We start from the raw sequence: 21,769 nt of genomic DNA on the forward strand, positions 1-21,769 counted from the left end.
CAATGCGGATTTATTCGATGTTCCTTTAGCGCAGTTACTAGTCTTCCCCACATCGCTGATGAAACCGTCCTAACTGCTGACCTTTTCAAGATGGCGGTCCGCGGGTGCCACTCTCGGGCTCGCGCACCTCCCCAAGATGGCGGCGCCCGAGGCCTGGCGCGCCCGGAGTTGCTGGTTCTGTGAGGTAGCGGCGGCAACGACCATGGAGGCCACGTCCCGGGAGGCGGCGCCAGCGAAGAGCTCGGCCTCGGGCCCCAGCGCTCCCCCCGCCCTGTTCGAGCTGTGCGGGCGGGCGGTGAGCGCCCATATGGGGGTTCTGGAGAGCGGGGTGTGGGGTAAGTCGCGGGGTGAGGGGCTACCTCTGGCAACGAGCGGAGGCGGCCCGGCGGCCGGGGGGCGCGGGGGGCGAGGCCGGGAGGCCTGGGGCAAGGCCCAGCCCGGGGCACTGGAAGGCACACCGTCGGGTCGGAACGTGAATTCCGTGCCTGACCGGGCTGGACAGAGTAAAGGCGGGGACCAAATCGGCAGGTGGACGCGCACCGCGGCCTGGCTGGGGGGCGCGGGGGGCGAGGCCAGGAGGCCCGGTCTGGGGCCAAACTAGCAGGGCCCGGGAGACAGGCTGGAATGACGGGCCGGCCGTGGGCACCGAACTGACACCCGGGCCGGGCCGGGCTGGGGAGTCTCGGATGTCGAGCCGACGGGCAGGGATGGCCCTGCTGCTTGGGGGCGGGGGCCGAGGTTGGGAGGCCCGGCCTAAGGCAAGGAGGCCAGGCCCGGGGCCACCTAACCTGACTGACGCGCGGGGCCTCCCGGGTCTGCTTGACAGACCGCGGGTGCCGAGACTCCGGAGGCCAGGCTGATGGGCGAAGGCAGCCCAGAGGATTGGAGAGCGAGGGGCTGGGGGAGAGGCCGAAGGGCTTGGGGCGCCAAGGCCTGTCCGACGACTCAGCGTTGAAGGGAGCGCACTGACGACCGGGGCCTCGGGTGCCAAATTGCTTGAGCGCTGGACTGACGGGCAGGGCAGGGAACGCCGGAGGCCACTCGGATTGGCCTGAGCGGAGGAAGGGCCCGGAGCGGGTGAAGGGAGGCCGGAGCTGGTCCGCAATCGAGGGAGGCTCGAATGACGGACAGGCGGGAAGGGCCAGAGAGGCCCCAGGCGGGCGACGGCCCCGGGATCCCGGCTGGGAGGGGGCGCGTCGCCGCTAGGAGGCCTTGGGCTGAGTGCGAGCGAAAGGAGGCCCCGGGCCCGAAAGCTGCCGGGGACCGACGGCCCGGCCTGGGCTGAGGGCGCGCAGGCTGAGCGGCAAAGGCGGGCCCGCGGCGCTGGGCGCAGGGGCCGGGGAGGACGAACCGACCGGCCGGCCCGGGGGGCCTGGGATTAGGGCGGGCCGGCGCGGGCCAGGTAGCGCCGGAGAGGAGGCCCGCAGCCGATGGGCACGCGGAGGCCGGGCTTTGGAGGGGGCGCCGCCGGACCCAGACTGGCAGCTGATGAGAACAACTCGGGTCGGCCTTGTGAGCACTGATGGTGAGAGCAAAAGAGAGGAGAGTGAAGTCCCTGGGGGGTAGGCCTGCCAGCCCAGGGGATGAGGGAGGCCTCAGGCCTGACAGACTGGTGGTGTGAGGGGGTGGGGTCCAGAAGCCAGGGCTGAAGTTGGGTGAGGAGATCCAGGCCAGGCCTAGGGCCCAGGGAAGGGGGAGGGAGTGGCAGGAGAGAAGGCCTCAGGCCTCAAGGGGGTGAGGGGGTGGGGTTCTGGAGAAGGCCTCAGGAGTGGTGGTAGTGTCTTTGCCAGGAGGAAGGCCGTGGTAAGGTCAGGAGTGAGGGCTTGAGGTCCTGGGATTGGGGGTTTTGGGGATTGCAGTCTGAGGAGGTGGCTGTGAAGAAAAGACCCTGGAGTTTGGGGGTTTGGGCCTCCAGGAATAAGCCCCAAGGCTGTGGAGACTGGTTAAAGAAGGCCTAGGGATGTGGGAAGGCCCTTGGTGAGGTGGGGGTGGGGCACTGATCCTGAAGAGGCCCAAGTGTCTTCCTGCAGTGGGGGAGACTGTTAGAAGTCCTCAAGCTGGTGGGGGGAGGGGATTGTGGAGGCCCTGTGCCAACAGCTGAAAGGAGAAGGGTCAGGCTGACCCATGGGGAATAGGAGAAGTCTCAGTGGAGCTGGGCAGGGGGCTCAGCAAAGTCCTCAGAAAAATTTGGAAGAAGGCAGAGAAGATACCAGCCTGGAGCTTCTAGGATGCTAACTTGGCTAGGAGGGAAGAGGACTGGGTGTGGAGGCCTGGAGTTGGGAAGGTGTAGGCTGGAAAGAAGGAAGAGCCTGGCTTAAGAAGAATGGGGAAAGGAAGAGAGGAGTTTGGGGATAATAGGGGATGAGAATCCTCAGTGGCTGTGAGAGGGGATGGCTGAACAGAGCAGATTGGAGGGACGGAGGAGAAAGAGCTCCTATGGGCCTAGCCCAGGTAAACAGTCACAGAGAAAAAGCTGAATCAAGTTAGGCCTCTTAGGAGAGCCAAGTAGGAGGCCTGCTAAGAAGTGCTGTTTTGGAGGAAGGTCTCAATGTGGGCTAACAGCCAAGAAAGGCTTCCTGGAGGCAGTGGACTAGGGTTGCTTTGTGTGGGGAGAGAGAAGGGTAAAGTGAATAGACGCAGCAGGAAAGGATACAATGAGGAAACAAGCAGAATAGGTATGTTATACCTTAAATGCCAGGATATGGAGCTTGGACTTTATCTTGAACGCTGTAGGGGCCTACATTAATGTAATAGCTTAGGGAATTAATACTTTCATTCAGCAGGTACATTGAGTACTGTGTGCAAAGAATTATACTAGATTCTTGGACATCAAGATTCCATTATTCTACAAGTAAAGATAAAGGGAGATCCTAGAATAGAAGTTTTGGAAGATTTTCCTTAGATATGGTATACTCTAAGATCTAAGACTTGTTCTTGGCAGTTCAGAGAGGCTATTGACAGATAAGAATAATAATAGACAACATTTAGTGAGCTTATTACGGCCAGGCATGGTCTTAAAAAGATTACAAGCATGTTTTTCTTTAATTTTTATAACAATATTATGAGGTAGTTATTACTACCTCCATTTTAAAATTGAGGAAACGGAGCCTTGAGGATGTTAATTTGCCCAAGGATTCATAATTAAGTAATAGAATCAGAATTTCACCCAGTTTTGTCCAATTCTAGAGACTAAACCATTTAGCCAGAATACTATAAAGCCTCTCAAATCTAGAAATCAGTAAGAACAAGTTTTGTTTTTATGACATGTTGAATTTAGAGTTAAGGTCTAATTATTTCTATTGTTCACAGGAAAGTACTAGTTCAGGATATAGTAGGGGCCCAAAGAATGGGAGTCACCAGCCTGGAAGAGTGGGAAGGGAATTCAGGAAAGGCTTAATAAAAGGACATGATACTTGAAAGATGAGTAGTTGATATGCTGAAAATGGCAAGGACATTCCTGGTAGAGAGCAGCACAACAAAGGCACAGAGGCAGAAAGCAGTGTAACATGTTAGGTAAATGAAAAAAGTAGTTTCGTACCGCTGAAGTAGAGGAGGCAAAGTAGGGAGCTGGAGAAGTTAGTAGGGCCCAGATGATGATGGGTTTTTATCACACATTTCCAATAAGACCTTTTAAATGCAGAATGGTTCATTATGCTGGGCAGAAGTGAACTGACCAGCTCCTAAATGAGCATAACAGCTTGCTTTATTATCTCACCCTTGAAGATGTGCATGCCCCTGAAATTCCAGCTGCCAACTAAGTGGCTGAAGATAAGTAGACTAGAGTTTGAATTAGACTTAGGTTAGCTTCTACAGTTTCCATTTGCCAAATGAGAAGTCTGCTTTTCTGTTTTCCTTTCCAGTAGGATAAATAATGTTTGGAACCCCGGGAGAAAAAAGTAAACTTTGTGTTTTGGTTTTTGTAGCCCTCCCAGGCCCAATACTTCAAAGCATCTTACCTCTGCTCAATATATATTACTTGGAGAGGATTGAGGAAACTGCCCTCAAGAAAGGTAAGTGTCTTTCTCTCTCTTTCTCAGTCAGTGATCGTAAGCAAGGCACCATGATGTTCTTCAGGTAAATATTATACCTGATACCTGCATAGAACTTCATGCTTTTCAAAAAGTACCCTCACACCTATGTGATTTTTCATCGTACCCAGTGAAACACAAAGCAAGTAAATGACCCCCGTTATACTAATAAAAGTGAAACCACAGGCACACCACAATTAATAGCTAAGCCAGACTAAAACCCAGATCTTCTGAATCTTCATTTTTCTATTTTACTGTGCTGTCTTCCAAACCCCTCATTGGACAGATCTATCAACAGCTAACATTTATCTAACTAATCCTGTTGTGCCAGTTGCTGTCCTAGGCACTTTACCTGGGGAAACTCATTTAATCTTTTCAACAACTCTATGAAATAGCTATTATTAACTACGTTTTACAGATAAGGAAACTGAGGTACAAAAAAATTAAGTAATCTTGTCCGAGGTCACACAGCTAGTGTAGTTTGCTGATATTTAAACCCAGGCAGTCTGTCTTTAGAGCCAGCGCTCTTTACTAGTCTGCCGTATTGCTCCTGTGTACCCACAGGACAACATGAAAGGCTGACGTACTTCACTCATGGTGGCCAGAGAGCAGCCAAGTAAATGTGATATTTCTCCCCACAGGCCTCTCCACTCAGGCCATCTGGCGCCGACTATGGGATGAGCTGATGAAGACAAGGCCTTCTAGTTTGGAAGTAAGTTAAGTCACCAGGTAGAACTCTGGCCTGACTTTGCACGTGAAAGCAGGAAAAGCTTACAAACACAAGCTGGATACTGGTAAAGTGCAGGGACAGGGATGGAGTGAATTTGGGAGGAGATGGTTTATCACAGGGTTCTTGGCTCTGAGGGCTTGTCACAAGGTTCTTTCCATTTGGCATTTGTCAGTGACTTGATTGCTCACCATGTTTGTAGGCAACACAAAACAGGAAAAGGTAGTGATCACAATGGATGGCAGAACCCAGATTCATAGAGGTCTTGACAGGGCTGGAGCAGAGGTCAAACCTGACAAGATGAAATTTAACAGAATAAACCAATTTTTCACTTAAGTCTAAAAAATTCAAATTGTATGACCTCAGGGTAGGAGGTGGAGGGGTTTGGCTTAGCAGCAACTTGTATAAAAAAGATGAAGGGGGTTTAGTCAACAGTGTGCTAAAGCTGCTCATATAATGACTCTACTCTGAAATGTGTGAATCACTGTAACTATAATATAAGCTGAAGGACACGGGGGTGATAGAGCAGCCTGGCTCTGCAGTGGTCAGGCTACCCCGGAGTATGGAGAAAGAAGTCAAGGCCACATCACGTGAGTCACATTTGGAAGACTGGAGATGTTTTTCCTGAAAAAGAGAAGACCTGGGGAACATGAACTATCTTGAAATATTTGAATGATTCTCACATAAAAGAGGGATTAATAGACTTGTTCTGGTAGAAGCTAAAGGAGAATAAATTTCTGCTAAACTGAATGTAGAATTTTTAAACTCTGAGCTTATTGGTGATGAAACAAGTTAATGCCAGAGGTAAGAAGCCTCCCATCACTAAGCATTTAAATAGAGTCTAGATAACTACCTGACAAAAGGGTGTTGTAGAAGAAATTGAGCATTTTAAGAGCCATTGGACAAGATGACTTTAGGGCTCCTTTTAGCCCTGAGATTCTATTATTCATTGGTTCAGATATAACTTGCTCTTATTTAAGCAGAATTTCTTCTGCTGCTCCATAACTAGGGGACAGAACAGATTGAGTTCAATAAACATTTACTAAACTTACAGGTCTTACATTAGCTATTGGAAACACAGACACAGTCCCTAATCTCTCATGGTTAGCAGGGAAATCTGCAAACAAATACATCGTGCATGGTGGGATAAGTGATGTGACAGCGAGGAGGTTGAGGGAGAAGGGAGCATGATAGTCTTTCCTGGGAAGTAGTATTTGAACGGGGCTTTAAATGGTGAATGAGGCCAAATGATGAGAACAATTTCTTATCGGGAGATTTAATTTCTGGGGATGCACTGGGTTCAGTAACATTCAGCTCCATATCCTTCAGCTTTTCCACTTCTAGATCTGGACGCAACTCCTGCGGTTCAGTGCGATAATGCTAAGACCCAAGAAAGTCCTCAGGCCCTATGTACAGGAATTAGGCCTTATGAAGAAGAAAAATGGATGCAGGATTAGAAAACACTAAGTTTCCTGAAACTTAAAGATGCATGAGATTCACTTTGTACCAGTGTTTCCCAAGCAGTATGGTTGACTAGCAGATGATGGAGATCGTAACATCTTTCACTTATAGTAAGATTTTTTCTCCAGTATTGTCTCAGGCTTCCTGGTAGTTTGTTATCTTTTCTTGTCTCAGAGCATTTCAGAACATTGGTGGCCTAACAGTCCCCTAGACAGAGGTCATTCCAAAGGGTGCCTTCTTCTGCTTTCCAGTTTTACATGACAGTAACCTTAACTTCATAATTCAGAAACACTTACTGAGTGCCTGCTCAATTCAGGCACCGTGCTAGGTTCTAGGGATACGGTGGTGAACAAGATAGAGACAGCCCCTGATTGCTTATAAAGAACTAGAATGTCAAACTGTAGTACTAGTGTATGTGTATTAAGACATCTGTAGAATAAAATAGATATTCTGGAGACAAAGCAATGGGGAAAAGAAGGATTATTCAATAAAGGATTCTCTGGTTATTGGTTAACTATTTGGAAAAAATAAAGTTAGAGCCTCATTTTACAATATACTCAAAATAATTTCTACATGGATTAAAGATTAAATTGTAAAAAGTAAAAGCACAGAACCACTAAAAAAAGAATAAAGGTGACTGGTTATTTAATCTCAAGATGGAGAGTGTTAATTATTAAATGGGCAGAATCAAAAAAGAAAACATGGACATATTTGGCCATATAAAATGCCAACATGATTTAAAAGGTACATAAACAAAGAAAGAATGTTTGCAACAATATTTGTAAAATAAGAGGATAGAGGGAATAAGACAAACTATCCCAGTAGAATAAGTAAAGATTGGGACAAGTCACAAATATACAAAAATCTCCAATAAAATAAAAAATATTCAATCTCAATAAAAAAAATGGGAAGGTGTATAACTCTTAAATTACGTATACATATATAACATACTTATATATATATAAAATAAATAAGTATAATATATAGTATAAAAATATATAAGATGTATACTCATATAAAATATGTATTTGGCTAGAAATTATATTTCTTAGAATTTATAGTATATAAAAATTGAAATATGAAGATTTCAAGATGTTCATTACAGCAACTTAATATCAAAAAGCTAGAAATAATTTATTCAGTATGCAGGAATTTTTGATTATAGTACGTTCATATTTTCAAAATATTAATAAAGTCATATTCTGAAAACATTTAAATACATCGTGGTAAAAATGTAATGACACGGTGGCATAATGTTTTAAAAGCCCAGCATTTGAAACTATTAAGAATTGTCTCAATGTTATAAAAACAATTATCTATAGCTATTTACATTTACATATACGCTCGAAAAAATGGGTTTACAGATTTTATCTTTCCACAAACAATATTTCTGTTATCAGAAAAATAGTGGACAATAGGTTGTGAACACTTGCTGGCTCTGTTTAGTACAAGAAAATATTTAGCCTTCCCTAGTTTGTACACCCACTTCCTCCCCAACTAGTGCCTGACCCACCAGGCTGTAGATGGGTCAAGGACTGTGTTGGTAGGCAAATGTCATTTCACCTCTTTGGTGGTGCCTCATTTCCCCTACTCTTGCCCAAAAGAATGTGTTTAAATCACTTTGTACTCCCTGAGTGATAGTCCACAAAGTCCACAAAATGAGTTGCTTCAGCTAGATCCCTTAGCTGTTTTCAGCTTTGAAGTTTCAGCAGAGATTCTTCTAAAAGGTGGTGATGGAATAAACTGCAATGAACTACGGTCTACCAATAACTGAGATAGTTGTTGTAACTAACTTTAGATACTCATTTAATCCTTACAACTCTATGATGTAGGTAGGTTATTTTCTCATTTTACAGATGATGAAACTCAGGCAGAAAGGAGAAGTGACTTGTCTGAGGTTATAGTGAATGGCAGACCCAGGATTCAAGTTGAGGCAATGTGGCCCTGGAATCACTGTGTCCTGTTCTCACTGCAGTTATCGCATGTCTGGGGTGTTCCAGTTTCAAATATTCTCTCCCACTGTCTTCACCAACCAATAAAATGTGTGAAAAAAACTACTAATAATTATCTAAACTACATATTCCACATGCCTTATGGTCAGAAATAGCCACAACATCTTGGTTCACATCTTTGTCCATATTTTAGGGCTAGAATGTCTCACTTGTGAAGTTAAAGCCTTGCTAGGTTACCTGCAAGTGTTTTCCAAGGCTGTGAGTGTGGGCCAGCAAATATGTAGGAAAGTGTTAGAGTGAGGTAGGATTCAGGAATACCCTCTCTGCTTCCACTCGAGGCCAAGTGGAGATTTGGTTGCCAGGTATTTTTTCCTGGTCCCCCTACGCCCCCACACTGTTGCTGGTGAGAGAGGTCCTTTCCTCTCGTTGCTGCCGTGCAGTTAGCTCAAACGTGAAGAAGTCATTCCTAATTATTACCGCAGCAGGCAGTGTCATGGGGAATAGCCAGAGCAAAGGGAATGACACTTTTGCTGAGAACCATAGGGGTCCAACTCCTGCTCAGAACTTCAGAAAGAAATTGAGGATCACTCTGGTATGAGGGAATGCATAGAGGTAGGGTAAGTACCAAAGAGAAGTGTCCCTTAGTCTTGGGGAACCTCAGGCCCCCACTAGCTTTTTCTTCAGGCTGAATAAGCACCCTGCTTAACAGGCATTGCCTCCGTCAAGTCCGTTTCACATTGCCCATCCGGACTAATTATTACCATTAGCAGTAACAGAAATAACATTTTCAATTTTACAGTTTATGAAGTGCTTTCACTTGCACTGTCTCATTTGATCCTCACAACAAACCTGTGAAGCAAGTGATATTATCCAGATTTTACAGATGAAGAAAGAGGTTCAAGAGGTTGAGTATAGTGGCAGAGATGACACCTGTATCAAAGTCAGCAGACTTTCTTCTGTACCTGAGGAGAGAATGGGGACTTAAGGAAGTCTGTGCGTCCTTTTGTGATGGTGGTAGTGGCGGGGGAAGGAGCAGTAATTGCAAACCTCTTCTTCTATACATCCGAATCATCTGGGGGAGGTTTAAAAAACAAAGGTGCACGGGCCTTACTGCAGATGTAACATAAGAAATTCCCAAGTCTGGATACCTGGCATATGAATTTTCAAAAAAGAAAAGCTCCACAGTCAATTCTGATGTGCACCAAAGGTGGAGAAATACTTGCATTCATAGTTCTTCTAAATGTACTGGAATAGTCTGATGAAGTCTCCTATGCATGAAAGCCGATAACTACTGCCTTGGAGAAAACCAGTCTAAGATTTGGACCCTGATCTCCAAGAATTTCTAATCTGGTTGGGAAGAAACATGTACACAAGCGAAGACACTCAACACCATGAGACAGGTCTACCAATGTTTAAGACTCAAATAATTAAGAGTAGCAGAGGAGTCCCCCAAGAGGCAGGGAGAGGAATAGAAGGGAACATAGAGAGACACTGAGATGAACAGCCTTAACAAGAGGAAATGTTAGTAGGTCCTCTTGGGAAGCCGGCAATGAAGAGCATTTCTGGCAGATGTAGGAAAGGGCATAGAAGGCAGGTTTGGGTCAGTAAGGTGATCAGTTTGGCCAGAGCAAAGCATTCATGTGAGCAAGATGTGGGAGATAAAGCTTCTCAGATAGACTGAGGCCATAGTGTACAGGGCTTTCCCTGCAAGGCTGAGGAACTTCAGATTAACCCTCAGCAGTGGATAGATGGTGGTGGTGGGGGGGGCGGTTTAAAGCAGAATGTAATCAGACATGTTTTACAAAGATGAATCCAGTGGACTAGCACAAAAGTTTGGGAAGGGGAAAAAGAGATGGGGGAGCAATCAGGAAGCTAATGAAGTGGTCAGGTGTGAGGTGATAAGGGTCTGAACAAAGGTGGTAATGACAAGAATGGAAAGTTGAGATCAGGTTCTAGAAACAGACATGGAAGAAGTTACAGGATTGTTTCACTTGAATGGCAGGCACTATAGCAAAATAATCTCTGGAACCAAATTTCCTGAGTTCAGTCTTGATTCTACCACTTACCTGTGTAACCACAGGCAGTAACCACCTTTGTGCCTTGTTTTTCCTACCTGTAGAATGGGGCTAATAGTAAGACATACCTCAAAGATGTGAAGAGTAAATGAATTTGTGTAAATTATTTAGAATGTCGCCTGGCTCAGCAAATAGCTTTTGGAAGGGAGGAACCCGGGATGATGGTGGTTCAGCAGGTACCCTCTTAGTATCACAGCTGTCTGGCATGTTCTCTGCTTTCAGAGTGTGACCTGTTGGCGAGCCAAGTTTATGGAGGCCTTTTTTTCCCATGTTCTACGTGGGACCATTGATGTATCTTCTGACAGGCGTCTCTGTGACCAGCGCTTCTCACCTCTCCTGCATAGCTCCCGCCACGTCCGGCAGCTCACCATCTGCAATATGCTGCAGGGTGCAACTGAGCTGGTGGCTGAGCCCAACCGCAGGGTTCTGGAGACCCTGGCCAGTTCCCTGCACACCCTCAAGTTCCGCCACCTGCTGTTCTCTGATGTGGCTGCTCAGCAGTCACTTCGGCAGCTGCTGCATCAGCTTATTCACCATGGGGCTGTCAGCCAGGTGTCGCTGTACTCCTGGCCCGTGCCTGAGTCAGCCCTTTTCATCCTTATCCTCACCATGAGTGCTGGCTTCTGGCAGCCAGGCCCTGGTGGCCCACCTTGCCGCCTCTGTGGAGAGGCCTCCCGAGGCCGGGCCCCATCCCGAGATGAAGGGTCCCTCCTGCTGGGCTCACGCCGGCCTCGCAGGGATGCTGCTGAGCGATGCGCTGCAGCCCTGATGGCCTCTCGGCGGAAGAGTGAAGCCAAGCAGACAGCTAGAGCTGCACCTGCCACCCGGGTAACACGCCGGAGCACACAGGAGAGCCTGACAGCAGGTGGGACAGACCCTAAGAGGGATCTGCACCCTCCAGCAACCTCCCATGAGGCTCCTGGCACCAAGCGGCCACCCTCTGCTCCAGCCACCACGTCCTCTGCCTCTGCCTCCTCTTCCACATCCTCATCCAAACGGGCTCCAGCTAGCTCAGCCCCACAGCCTAAGCCCCTAAAGCGTTTTAAGCGAGCTGCAGGGAAGAAGGGTCCTCGCACCCGTCAGGGGTCTGGTGCAGAGTCTGAAGACCTGTATGACTTTGTTTTCATTGTGGCTGGTGAGAAGGAGGATGGGGAAGAGATGGAGATCGGGGAAGTGGCTTGTGGAGCTTTGGATGGATCAGATCCCAGCTGCCTGGGGCTTCCAGCACTGGAGGCCTCCCAGCGATTCCGCAGCATTTCCACCTTGGAGCTGTTCACAGTTCCGCTCTCCACAGAGGCGGCTCTGACACTGTGCCACCTGCTGAGCTCCTGGGTGTCTCTGGAGAGCCTCACACTCTCCTATAATGGTGAGTGCCCTGCAGGGGCAGGGATGGGTCTCAAAGCACAGCAGCAGCAGCTGTGTGCCCAGTCCTGTGGAGGGGAATAGGGAATATGATCAAGAAGCTGCAGATGAAGCCCTGCCTGCTTCATAGTGGGACAGAAAGCACACACATGAAATAGGGGCAGACTTTCATTGCTGGGGAAGAGCATGATGTCTACAGGCTTGATTTAGAGTTGTAAGCAGGGGTTCCTGAGAGGCAGTGAGGACCTGAAGAATGGGTACATTTTAGCTATGGTAGGCAATCCACAAGCAGGTGGGAACAGTATAGTGCATGCAAGGCCCAGCCAGGGCTAAGGTTGGGTCCCCCCATTCCTGTCAAAGCAGCTGTACAGACAGGAAGGTACAGAACACATTTTTATCAGACCAGCAACCTGTGAAGCAGTCCTCAGTTCTTACCCACCTGGGCTGTGCCCAGCTAGCCAAACTTCAACTCTGGGTAAATCCACCAATCTACCTAGCTAACTGAGCACGGGAGAAAAATCACACAACTGTGCAGACTGGTGCTACTATACATTCAATCATCAATCTTCTGTGTTTGCAACATTAGCTCCGATTCCTCTCTGCTTCCAAATGTTTCCCCCTTTTCCTTTCTCAGCAGGTGACTTCACCTCCTACTTCAGAGAAAATAGAAGCCATCATACATGAACTTCAAGTTATTGTTAACCAACCTAGAATTCTACATCTCCACTCATCTTTCCTCTTTCACAATGGGAGAGATGGCCATCCTAACTAAGGCTAACTCTTTTACCTGCGCTCTGGATCCATACCCTCTTGCCTTCTTAGGAAAGCTTATTTCTCAAATGCCTTAGTAATAACTTTTATATACTGCTTAGTGTGTGTGTGTGGCATAATTTAAGTATTCTATTAATTGAATGCTTACAACAACCATATGAGGTCAAGTGGCTTGCCCAGGATAACCTCACTACTAAATTGTAGAGCCAGGATTCAAACCCAGGCAACCTGATTCCAGAATCCCAAGGTTTTAAACCACTACTCAATGCTGCCTTCCTTCTCCAAGGTCCTCCTTGTTGCTAAGTCCAATGCATACTTTTCAATCCTCCTATTAATTCTTGGTGGCATTTCCCGCTATGAAACAGCCTTCATGAAATACTCTCATTTCCACTACCTCAAAATTTTTCTTCTCCCTTTCTGGACATTACTTGTTATCAATGTTCAGAGGTCTGCCATTTTACACATACTTCCTGGACGATTTTGTGCATTCCCTTGGTTTCAAAAGCCACCTATGCTGAAGACTCCCCAATCTAGGACACTGGTCCAGTCCACATCTTCCTCCTAAACTCCAGAACCATTTTAGCCAGGTGACTACTAGGTACCATCATTTCAGAAACCACACAGGCTCCCCAACCTGAATGCATCTTCCCTCCATGCTGATCCTCCCCCCGTTCTGTCAGTGAGCTCACAGCTCTCAGCTGCCCAGAAGACAGCTGGATCCTTTCTTTTGTACCATATCTGTCTTTAAGATCTCTCAAATCCACTTATTTATCTCCACATCTTAATTCAAACTACCATGACTTCTCACCTGGATTCATCAACAGTTCTTCCTGACTCCCTACTCACAATTCACTGTCTACACTGTAGCCCAAGAATTTTTTTTTTTTTTTTTTATGCAAAGGCCATTCATTCATTCACTTAAAAACCCTTCAGTGGTTTCCTGTCATCATACTTAATTTACTTACAGGTCATTTGTGCTCTCACTTCTGCTTACCTTTGCAGTGGTGTCTTGAACAACCCCTCCCCCCCATACTTCACACACGTCACCTCGAATACTTTTCAGTTCTTGGAGCCTGCCACTCTTCTTCCTTTGGGCCTTTATGTATGCTGAGTTCTCCCTGCCAGTCACTTCTCTCCCTCTCTTTAGCCTGTCTCCTTTGTGTTCTTTAGGACTCAACTGCAAAGTTTTTACTGATAGAAGCTGGACTGGGTACCAAGCACCTCTCCTTTGTGCTTCCCCAATACCCTGCTTCCCCCAGCTCCCCTCACACATTTTTGTTGTTCACCAGACTGCATAGGCAGGAATAAGATCTGCTACTCACCACTGTCTAGCAAAAACTGTATTTACTAGGTGCTGGGTGAGGTGTTGTGGGAGGAAGGAGTCCACAGGAACCTGCTCAGTCCAAGGAGAGATAATATTTGCTTTGTGGCATTAAGCCTCTGCTCTAACCCTTCTGGATCCTGCTCCCTTTTGTGGGATGTGGTTATCCTTTTTTGCTCTATTCCCACCCAATTAATCCTTTAAAGTATTCCCTACTGGGTCATTGCTACTTCCCCACTTAGATTTCAGATGTTCCATGTGACCTATAAGAAAAGTCCAGAGACTGCTTCTGCCCTCTAGGCCTGGGCCTATCATTCAGCTGGCAGCACAAGATCCCCGCCACCCCCACCCCCCCGCGACCCCTTGTCCTGTCTCGTAACTGCCCTCACTGATGCTTGAGGGCATGGCCCAGTACAGTAGACATGTTTGGTGGTTACCTGAGGAAAAAGCAAGACAATAAATAGTTGAGACAAATGATTTTAAATAACCTGATCCAAAGCTCAAGAGATTTGGTAGTTAACAACAGAAATATCTGGAGTTGTCTCTGAATGTTACTCCTGCTGACACTCCCACATGACTGACCTAACTTCTTTCCTGCTATAGGCCTGGGCTCTAACATCTTCCGCCTGCTGGACAGTCTGCGAGCCCTGTCAGGCCAGGCTGGATGCCGTCTCCGTGCCCTGCATCTCAGTGATCTGTTCTCACCACTGCCCATCCTGGAGCTGACACGTGCCATTGTGCGAGCCCTGCCCCTCCTGCGGGTCCTCTCTATCCGTGTTGACCACCCCAGCCAGAGGGACAACCCTGCTGTGCCAGGGAATGCAGGGCCCCCTAGTCACATAATTGGAGATGAGGAGATACCAGGTGAAGCACTGTGTGTGTGTGTATGTGTCCACACAAATGTGCAGGTGCATTTGTGTGAGGAAGGTGGGAAGACCGCTAATCCAGGCCTGGCACCACTCATTCCTTAAAGAGGGAATGAAATTCATTCCCTCTTTAGAGCCTGCTGTTCAGAGATAACCATGGCCTGGAGAGGGCCCAGACCACTGTAAGCCCAGTAGGAAGTGACCATGGCAGATTAGTCTCTAAAAAGGTCATCTAGGACCCTCTTCTTTATGTTCCCTTAGATCCTGTATGTTTCCTAGTCACCACTCTGCACACTCATGTTTGCTTATCTGAGTAGTCTAGTCTTTCTGGACTAAAAGTTCCAAAAGGGCAAGGACTAAATCTCATTTAGTGCTCTGTTCCCAGAACCTAGCACAGTACCCAATGTATTGTGTGTACTCAGTGACAAGTAGATGAAATCTTTTAGTGAATCTCTGTAAAGAACAGGATGGCACCTGCTATGGGATTAGAAGGGAGATGACCAACTAGAATCTTTTCTCCTTACCACATCCAGAAAACTGCCTGGAACAGCTGGAGATGGGATTTCCACGGGGAGCCCAACCAGCCCCACTGCTCTGCTCTGTACTGAAGGCCTCAGGTTCTCTGCAGCAGCTGTCTCTGGATAGTGCCACCTTTGCCTCTCCCCAAGATTTTGGGCTTGTGTTACAGACACTCAAAGGTAGGACCCAGCTAGACTGGTAAAGGGAGGGTAGGAGACCTTGTATCATTCTTTGGGAACGTTAAGGCCCATGGCCTCTGCCCCCCTGCAGAGTACAACCTAGCCCTGAAGAGGCTGAGCTTCCACGACATGAATCTGGCTGACTGTCAGAGCGAGGTGCTCTTTTTGCTACAGAATCTGACTCTTCAAGGTGAGTTCTTCATCCAGAACCAGGGGCATTCCTGGGTCTTCACTGTGGCTCTGCCACTGTCTCACTGAATGAGCAAGCCACTGTTCTTTTCTTGGCCTTATATACTCAACTATAAAATGGCTATAGAAGCTGCATGATCTTCCTTCTAAAATCTGTCCCAAACTCAATTCCTCCTATACTAAACATGGGGAAATTACTCACTTTTACAGTGCCTCACTCAAGTTTTTCTTACCTTTCAGTGGCTGACAGAGATAATGGTGGGTAAGGATAAATATGCTGGGTCAGGCTTCCCTTATAGACTTGCCCCTAATGCCCACCCCTGCATAGAAGGCAGTCAGTGGACAGAGGAGAAAAAACTAAACCGAGAACTGTACATGTAGGAAACCTCCCAACAGTGAATATCTGGGCTCAGTTTCTCGTTTGAATCTGACTTAGTTCCAGTCTTGCTTGGGGTCTTGGGCAAATTCCCTTCTCTTTCTGGGCTTCTATAAAAACGTTCATACCCCTTGCTAGGGCCAGTTGGGACAGGAGGGGCAGCACTAAGTCCTAATGTTAGCCATCAGAATTTATTCTAATTTCTCTTGACAGAGATTACCTTCTCCTTCTGCCGTCTGTTTGAGAAGCGCCCGGCCCAATTTCTGCCTGAGATGGTTGCTGCTATGAAGGGCAACTCCACACTGAAGGGCCTCCGGCTGCCAGGGAACCGCCTGGGTGGGGGCAGGGCCCTGGGAAGGGACAGGGGGAAGGAGCCAGTACCCTGACGTAGAACCTCCGTGGATGAGGGCATAGGCCTCTCCACTGGGAACGTGGGGGTTGGAATATAGTTGTGTGCTGGAGCTTCAGGAGGCTGGGCTTCTCCCTATCAGAGCTGGGTTGGGACACCCTTGTTCTGTTCTTGGGTGGTCACAGACATTTCTCCCCTTCTCCCCAGGGAATGCTGGCCTGCTGGCCCTGGCAGATGTTTTCTCAGAGGATTCATCCTCCTCTCTGTGTCAGCTGGACATCAGGTACATGGGGAGGAGGAAGGGACAAGGGATGGAGCTGCAGGGTTACAGGGATTAGTTGTTTCCTGGGTGTCTAATCCATTTCACCCCTACCAGTTCCAACTGCATCAAGCCAGATGGCCTTCTGGAGTTTGCCAAGCGGCTGGAGCGCTGGGGCCGTGGAGCCTTTGGTCACCTGCGCCTCTTCCAGAACTGGCTGGACCAGGATGCAGTCACAGCCAGGGAAGCCATTCGGCGGCTCCGGGCCACTTGCCACGTGGTTAGCGACTCGTGGGACTCATCCCAGGCCTTCGCAGATTATGTCAGCACCATGTGATGGGGCCCAGGCTTCATAGGCCCATGCTCAGTACCATCGGCTTGCAGGGGCTGAGACACGGGCTGTGACATGGGCTGCCCAGAACTCCCAAACACCAATTCTGTCTTTCTCTTTCTGCCACCTTTTTTTCTCTTTTTTCCTTCTTCCCTTGCACTGAGGTCCTGGAGGCCTTGATGGGGCTCAGCAAAGGCATTCCCACAACTGGGTGTAGAGCCTTTGGGCCCCTTACCCAGTACTCTGGGAACCCTGGGGCAAGTTACAGTGCTCATCAGTCACTGAGGACGGCTCCCCTCCCCCTGCCCGAGGTTCCTGCTTTCTTTCCTCAAGCAGGTATCCAGGCTTTAGAGAAGTTTAGGAGTGTCCACTACCAGGCCTCTTCTCCGCTGGGCTTACCATGCTGCTCCCAGGCCTCAGTCCCTTTCATACCTTTATTCCTTTCTTTTTTTTTAACCAAAAAAGTTTTTCTTATAAAATAAACTTTGGGCAAACATCATGCAGCCCTCCTTGATGATTTTTGTCCCAGAGAACAAATTTAGTAGGGTCCTATGGGGCAAGGAGCCCCTTTTTCCCTGTCTCCTTCCTCTAACAGCTACACCCAGACCAACTGGTTTATTAGCAGAGGCCCCGCTGCTCCTCATGAGAACGCTGGTGGAAGACGAATGTGATGGCCGTGGAGGCAGCATCCCAGGCAGCCTGGAGTACCTCATCCTTGAGCCCCCGCTTATCGGTGTTATGGTTCCACTGAGCCAGGTCTGAAGTACAGTCAGAACCATCGGGGGGTGGCCGGACCTGGTGGTTGTTGACACAGCGGCGGCAGCGCAACCTGGGGGCAGAGGACAGTGCTGTGGTGACTACAGAGCCCATCTCCATGCTGTGCAGGGAGTTCAGAGGTAATGGCCACCCACCTGTCATGTGTGTCACTAAGGCTAGCCTCATGCAGGGTAAACAGCTCCTTCAGCTCGCCCAGAGAGAAGTGCCGCGCCACCTCCTGCTCCTCATCCACCACGCAGCTGCTCAGTGCCTTCTTGTGGCTCTGGCGCTGCAAGATCTTCTCCTCAATGGTTCCTGCCTGGGGGGGCGGGGGAGTCCAAGGGATGCATGGCTGAGTCATCCCCAAACACGGGGGGGGGGGGGGGAGGCGCAGGAAAACCCAGGGGTTGAAACCATAGCCATCCAAGAGAAGGGGAAATAAAACTGAAAGTCCTACAGCCACACACCTGCTCAGCTGAGCCCATTTTCCCAGTCTATCTCTTGGGAACATGACTTGTACATGTCTGCTCACCCAGGATATTTTCGGTACAAATGGAGGGTTTCATGGCCTGGCTAAACTCCTTCAGAGTGAGCTGAGGTTTGCCGCAGCTTCACCAGAGCTCCACACCAAGCCAGGTCTCTCTCACTCAATATCATTAGGGTATCCTAGGCCAGGCCCTATGCGTGAGGATACAAAGACGAATCAAATATGATCCCTATTCTTGAGCTCACAGTCTAGTGGGAAAGACATAAACTAATCGGTACAATAAAAACCTGTATAGGATACCCAAGGGCCCATAAGAAGGACGGTAGAGGGGAGTGCTGGAAAGCTTGAAAGATTATCCTTGAGTTGAACCTTAAAAAAAAATGAGTATATGGTTTACAAGGAAAGAGAGAAGGGAAAGCTCTTAGGTCCCACATAGGAACAAAGGAATAAGCCTTGCCTACCAGAGGACTGAGAACTTGAGCCTGTCTAGAGGATGGTGGGAATGTAGTAAGAGCTGGGACTGAGAAAGTCAGCAGAGGTCATACTGGAGAAATATGGATGCCGGGCTGAAGGAGCTTGGCCTTGTCCTGCAAGTGATGAAAAGCAAAATCAGAATTTTTGTCAAGTTCATTCAGGAAGCAGTATGTGAAGAACAGGTTAAGACCAAAGGTAAAGAATTAGGAAACTCCTGCAATATCCAAGTGAGAGAGGACTGTGACCTCAGCATGGGACAGAGAGGAAGGTTAAAGAAATTTCCAGAAGGTAAAAACCAATAGTAATTTTTGTTAGGAGACAGAGAATGGTCCATTAGGATGATACCCAGGTTTGGGTTGGTTGGATAACGGAGCCATTAAATGACAGAATTCAGAAAGAAAATGTATTTAGTCACCATGCATCCAAAGTGTTCATAAGACATGCAGGTGGAAATGTACAATAGGTGATGGAAATACGGGTCTAGAAATCAGGTTAAGAGATCCAGGCTAAAAATTCAGAGATTTGTCAATATAATGAGTGTATGTAGTCACAGAGGTAGGAAAACCAGAGTGCAATTTCCAAAGAGAACAGAATTTTAAAGATTAGTGGTCAACAGTGTCAGATGTAGAGAAAAAAATAAAGAGTTTCTTGTTTTGGCAATTAGGAAGCCAACAGTATATTCAAAAGCAGGTTCAGTGGCATAAATGGTCTGATGAGTGAGTAGAACATGAAGTGAAGTGAATTTGTAGGCTTTGGAAAAATGTGACTATGAACAAATGGAAAGTAACCCAAAGTAGTAGCTACAATTGGACAGAGGCTTAAGAAACTTTTAAAGTGAGAGCTACTTCAGCATGTTTCTAGACCCAGGGAAATGAAGGAGAACTTAATCAACTAAGAAAGGAAAGGACAGCAAAGAGTCTTGGGCAAAGCTAGAATGATGAGCCTCAAAAAAGAAGGAAATGATCTTCCTCTGAGAAGGGAAGGGAAGAGCCAGGTGTAGAGATTTACCAAAGAGAGGCTAGAGAATTCAAGCCTGATATCCTACGTTTTCTCTGTGAAGTAGAAGACAAGGTCTCTGCAAAAAGAATGAGAGACAGGGTTAGGTAACAAACTTGAGGGAAGTGGTGAAGGCCTGAAGTGGCTGTTGAAAGAAACAAGATATGGCCCAGTCCAAAATGGAATATGTGAATTTGTGCTAGTGCTGATCTATACCTGCAAATTTTATCTGGTGCAGAACCTGAGAACAGTTGTAATGATCCAAGTGGAGAAGGTTTTACGGAAAGAGTGGCCGAAAGGATGAATAAGAATCAGGCCAAACAGAAAGAGAAGTCAAGCCAGATAGGGGGGAGGTGGGATACTAGGGACATTAGTTTGAAGCAGATGTAGGAGGTATGAGAAAGTTGGAAGGACAGGAAGTGAGAATAGAATGACAGATATTAAAGTTTGGAACTATGTATAGTTTTGGTACTATTAAAGTTCTGGAGTGTGGCCTTGGAAGTAATTAAATGAGGGGAAGTTGAAGAGCTCATTTAAGAGGAGGTCAAGGAAACATGAAGGCCAGAATGCTAGAGAACTGCATGGTCCTTGAAGTCAAGATGATTTGGGGAAAAAATGAAGATTGGGCTGGTATCCAAAGTCATCAGTGAATTAGGAAAATAGCATAGGATAGAGGACTGTAACAAGAAAGAAAAGAGAGTAGTCAAGTCAGATAACATGAGCTTTAAAAGAGAACTATAAGGTGGATGGTCTGAGTGAAGACTGAGAACTTGGAGAATGCAAATACCTCTTCTTAGCCCCATGGGACACATGGCGTGTAAGACGATTACAAGGCAAGTGGCACAGGAGAAATCAGGTATGAGGGAAAGCAGGTGTCCTGTGAAAGGAAGGCGACCACAGGAGAGTCTGTTAACCACTGAACCGGTATCCAGATGGCACAGTAAGGTTTTAAAGGAATGGGGTGGAGAGAGGAAGAAAGAACAGAAGAATAAAGGGCTCTGGCTAAGCCCATAGCCTGGCCGCTCCTAGAGGCAGAAGACCAAAGAGAGGTACTGAGAAACAACCCAAGATGGTCCTGAAGGTCCTGTTCCATGACCCGCCCCTACTGTGACCACTGTCACCGTCCTTACAGACAGCAGGCGATAGATATAGCAGGTCTTCTTCTGACCATCACGCCACACCCGGGCCATGGCTTGTTCATCATTGGCTGGGTTCCAGTCAGGGTCAAACATGACCAGTCGGTTAGCCCCAATGAGATTGAGGCCACAGCCTCCAGCTTTGCTGCTGAGCATGAAGACAAAGTCAGGGCTCTGGAAAGAGGAAGCAGGAGAAAAAGAACCTCTTGCAGCCTGAACTGGAATCCTATTCAGCCCAGCAGACTGTTCTCTCGCACACATCTGTACTCTCATGCTATAAGGACCACCAATTTGTCTGCCTACCAATTTCCCAGCCCAGCTATCACCAACCAGCCTAACCCCACCACACCCACCAGAAAAGGGGGAAGAAAAAAAAAATCAGAGACCCTAAAGCAGAGCACCCTTATAGCCTCTCTATCACCCCTTGACTCTGACGTTACTGCATTGGTCGTGTGGGAACAGGGCTGTACATTTACCAGTGGATTGTTAAAGCGCTCCACAACCTTGGCTCGCTTCTTAATGGACATTGTGCCATCCAAGCGGACATACAAGTACCTGAAGGGGAATCCAAAGATCAAAACCAAAGAAGGAAGCAGAGCCCCGGAGCCCCGCTACCGAAGGAACTGAACTAACCATGCTTGAGGCTATTCATGTACAGCCTGAGGCCCTAAACTCCCAAAGGGATAGGCAGCGAGCTAGAGCCCAGGACTCTGTCCTCTGGGAGTACCTGAAGGACCAAGGGCTATTCTGCTTAGGGATGGAGCTGGGACCATCACAGCAATAAGAGAAGACATTTTCTGGGAAGCCCCTCCTATACCCACATCTTGGCCCGTATCCACCAGTCAGAACAACTATTCTTCCTAGCAGGACAGTCAGAGAGACGCTGCTTTGGCGAACGGTTAGGCTATTCCCTACCTTCGGGCCCGGCAGAGCTTCTCAAAGAGGTCCAATGTCTGAGTGTAATTGGACACCAGCACTACTTTGTCACTGCTGCGGCTTCGGGTCACTGCCAGAATGTAATCAAGGACCAGCATCTTACCTGGAGAAATCAGCAACTGTTAGCCCCCTGCAGGCCATCCCAATGCCCCAAGAGTCTTACTCCTGATATCACGCCTTGAAACAAGGATACACCTAGCACAAAGAGACGATCTCCCA

At 47.8% G+C, this 21,769-nt stretch overlaps 2 protein-coding genes across 3 annotated transcripts in view; one reads left to right on the forward strand and one right to left on the reverse strand.

The window, feature by feature from the left end:
- The first annotated feature begins 36 nt into the window (after window positions 1-36).
- On the forward strand, window positions 37-17,264 carry LRRC41 (leucine rich repeat containing 41). Of its 2 annotated transcripts, none has more exons than XM_026498181.4 (10): window positions 37-335; window positions 3,924-4,010; window positions 4,670-4,740; window positions 10,466-11,609; window positions 14,301-14,561; window positions 15,097-15,261; window positions 15,353-15,451; window positions 16,040-16,162; window positions 16,383-16,458; window positions 16,552-17,264. In XM_026498181.4, the coding sequence occupies exons 1-10, from the start codon at window positions 137-139 to the stop codon at window positions 16,769-16,771; spliced, it is 2,445 nt and encodes an 814-aa protein (XP_026353966.1). In that variant the 5' UTR covers window positions 37-136; the 3' UTR covers window positions 16,772-17,264. The 2 variants fall into 2 exon arrangements, with proteins under 2 accessions (XP_026353966.1, XP_057166660.1); XM_057310677.1 differs by lacking the exon at window positions 37-335 and adding an exon at window positions 889-1,525.
- RAD54L (RAD54 like) overlaps window positions 17,207-21,769 on the reverse strand; it is a 26,267-nt gene continuing 21,704 nt past the window's right edge. Inside the window, exons 14-18 of the mRNA XM_026498182.4 lie at window positions 21,530-21,653; window positions 21,091-21,169; window positions 20,609-20,788; window positions 17,677-17,840; window positions 17,207-17,594 (exon numbers count right to left, since the gene is read on the reverse strand). Coding sequence (XP_026353967.1) covers window positions 17,384-17,594; window positions 17,677-17,840; window positions 20,609-20,788; window positions 21,091-21,169; window positions 21,530-21,653 — 758 coding nt within the window. The 3' untranslated portion in view covers window positions 17,207-17,383. The remainder of the gene's footprint in view (window positions 17,595-17,676; window positions 17,841-20,608; window positions 20,789-21,090; window positions 21,170-21,529; window positions 21,654-21,769) is intronic.

The sequence above is a fragment of the Ursus arctos genome, unplaced genomic scaffold (assembly GCF_023065955.2).
Source record: "Ursus arctos isolate Adak ecotype North America unplaced genomic scaffold, UrsArc2.0 scaffold_12, whole genome shotgun sequence".
Lineage (NCBI taxonomy): Eukaryota > Metazoa > Chordata > Mammalia > Carnivora > Ursidae > Ursus > Ursus arctos.

Coding starts and splice junctions, on each gene's coding strand:
- LRRC41 (XM_026498181.4), top strand. CDS start 137: ATGGCGGCGCCCGAGGCCTGGCGCGCCCGGAGTTGCTGGTTCTGTGAG. Junction 11,610..14,300: donor CCTCACACTCTCCTATAATG/GTGAGTGCCCTG, acceptor TTCCTGCTATAG/GCCTGGGCTCTAACATCTTC. Junction 16,163..16,382: donor GCTGCCAGGGAACCGCCTGG/GTGGGGGCAGGG, acceptor CCTTCTCCCCAG/GGAATGCTGGCCTGCTGGCC.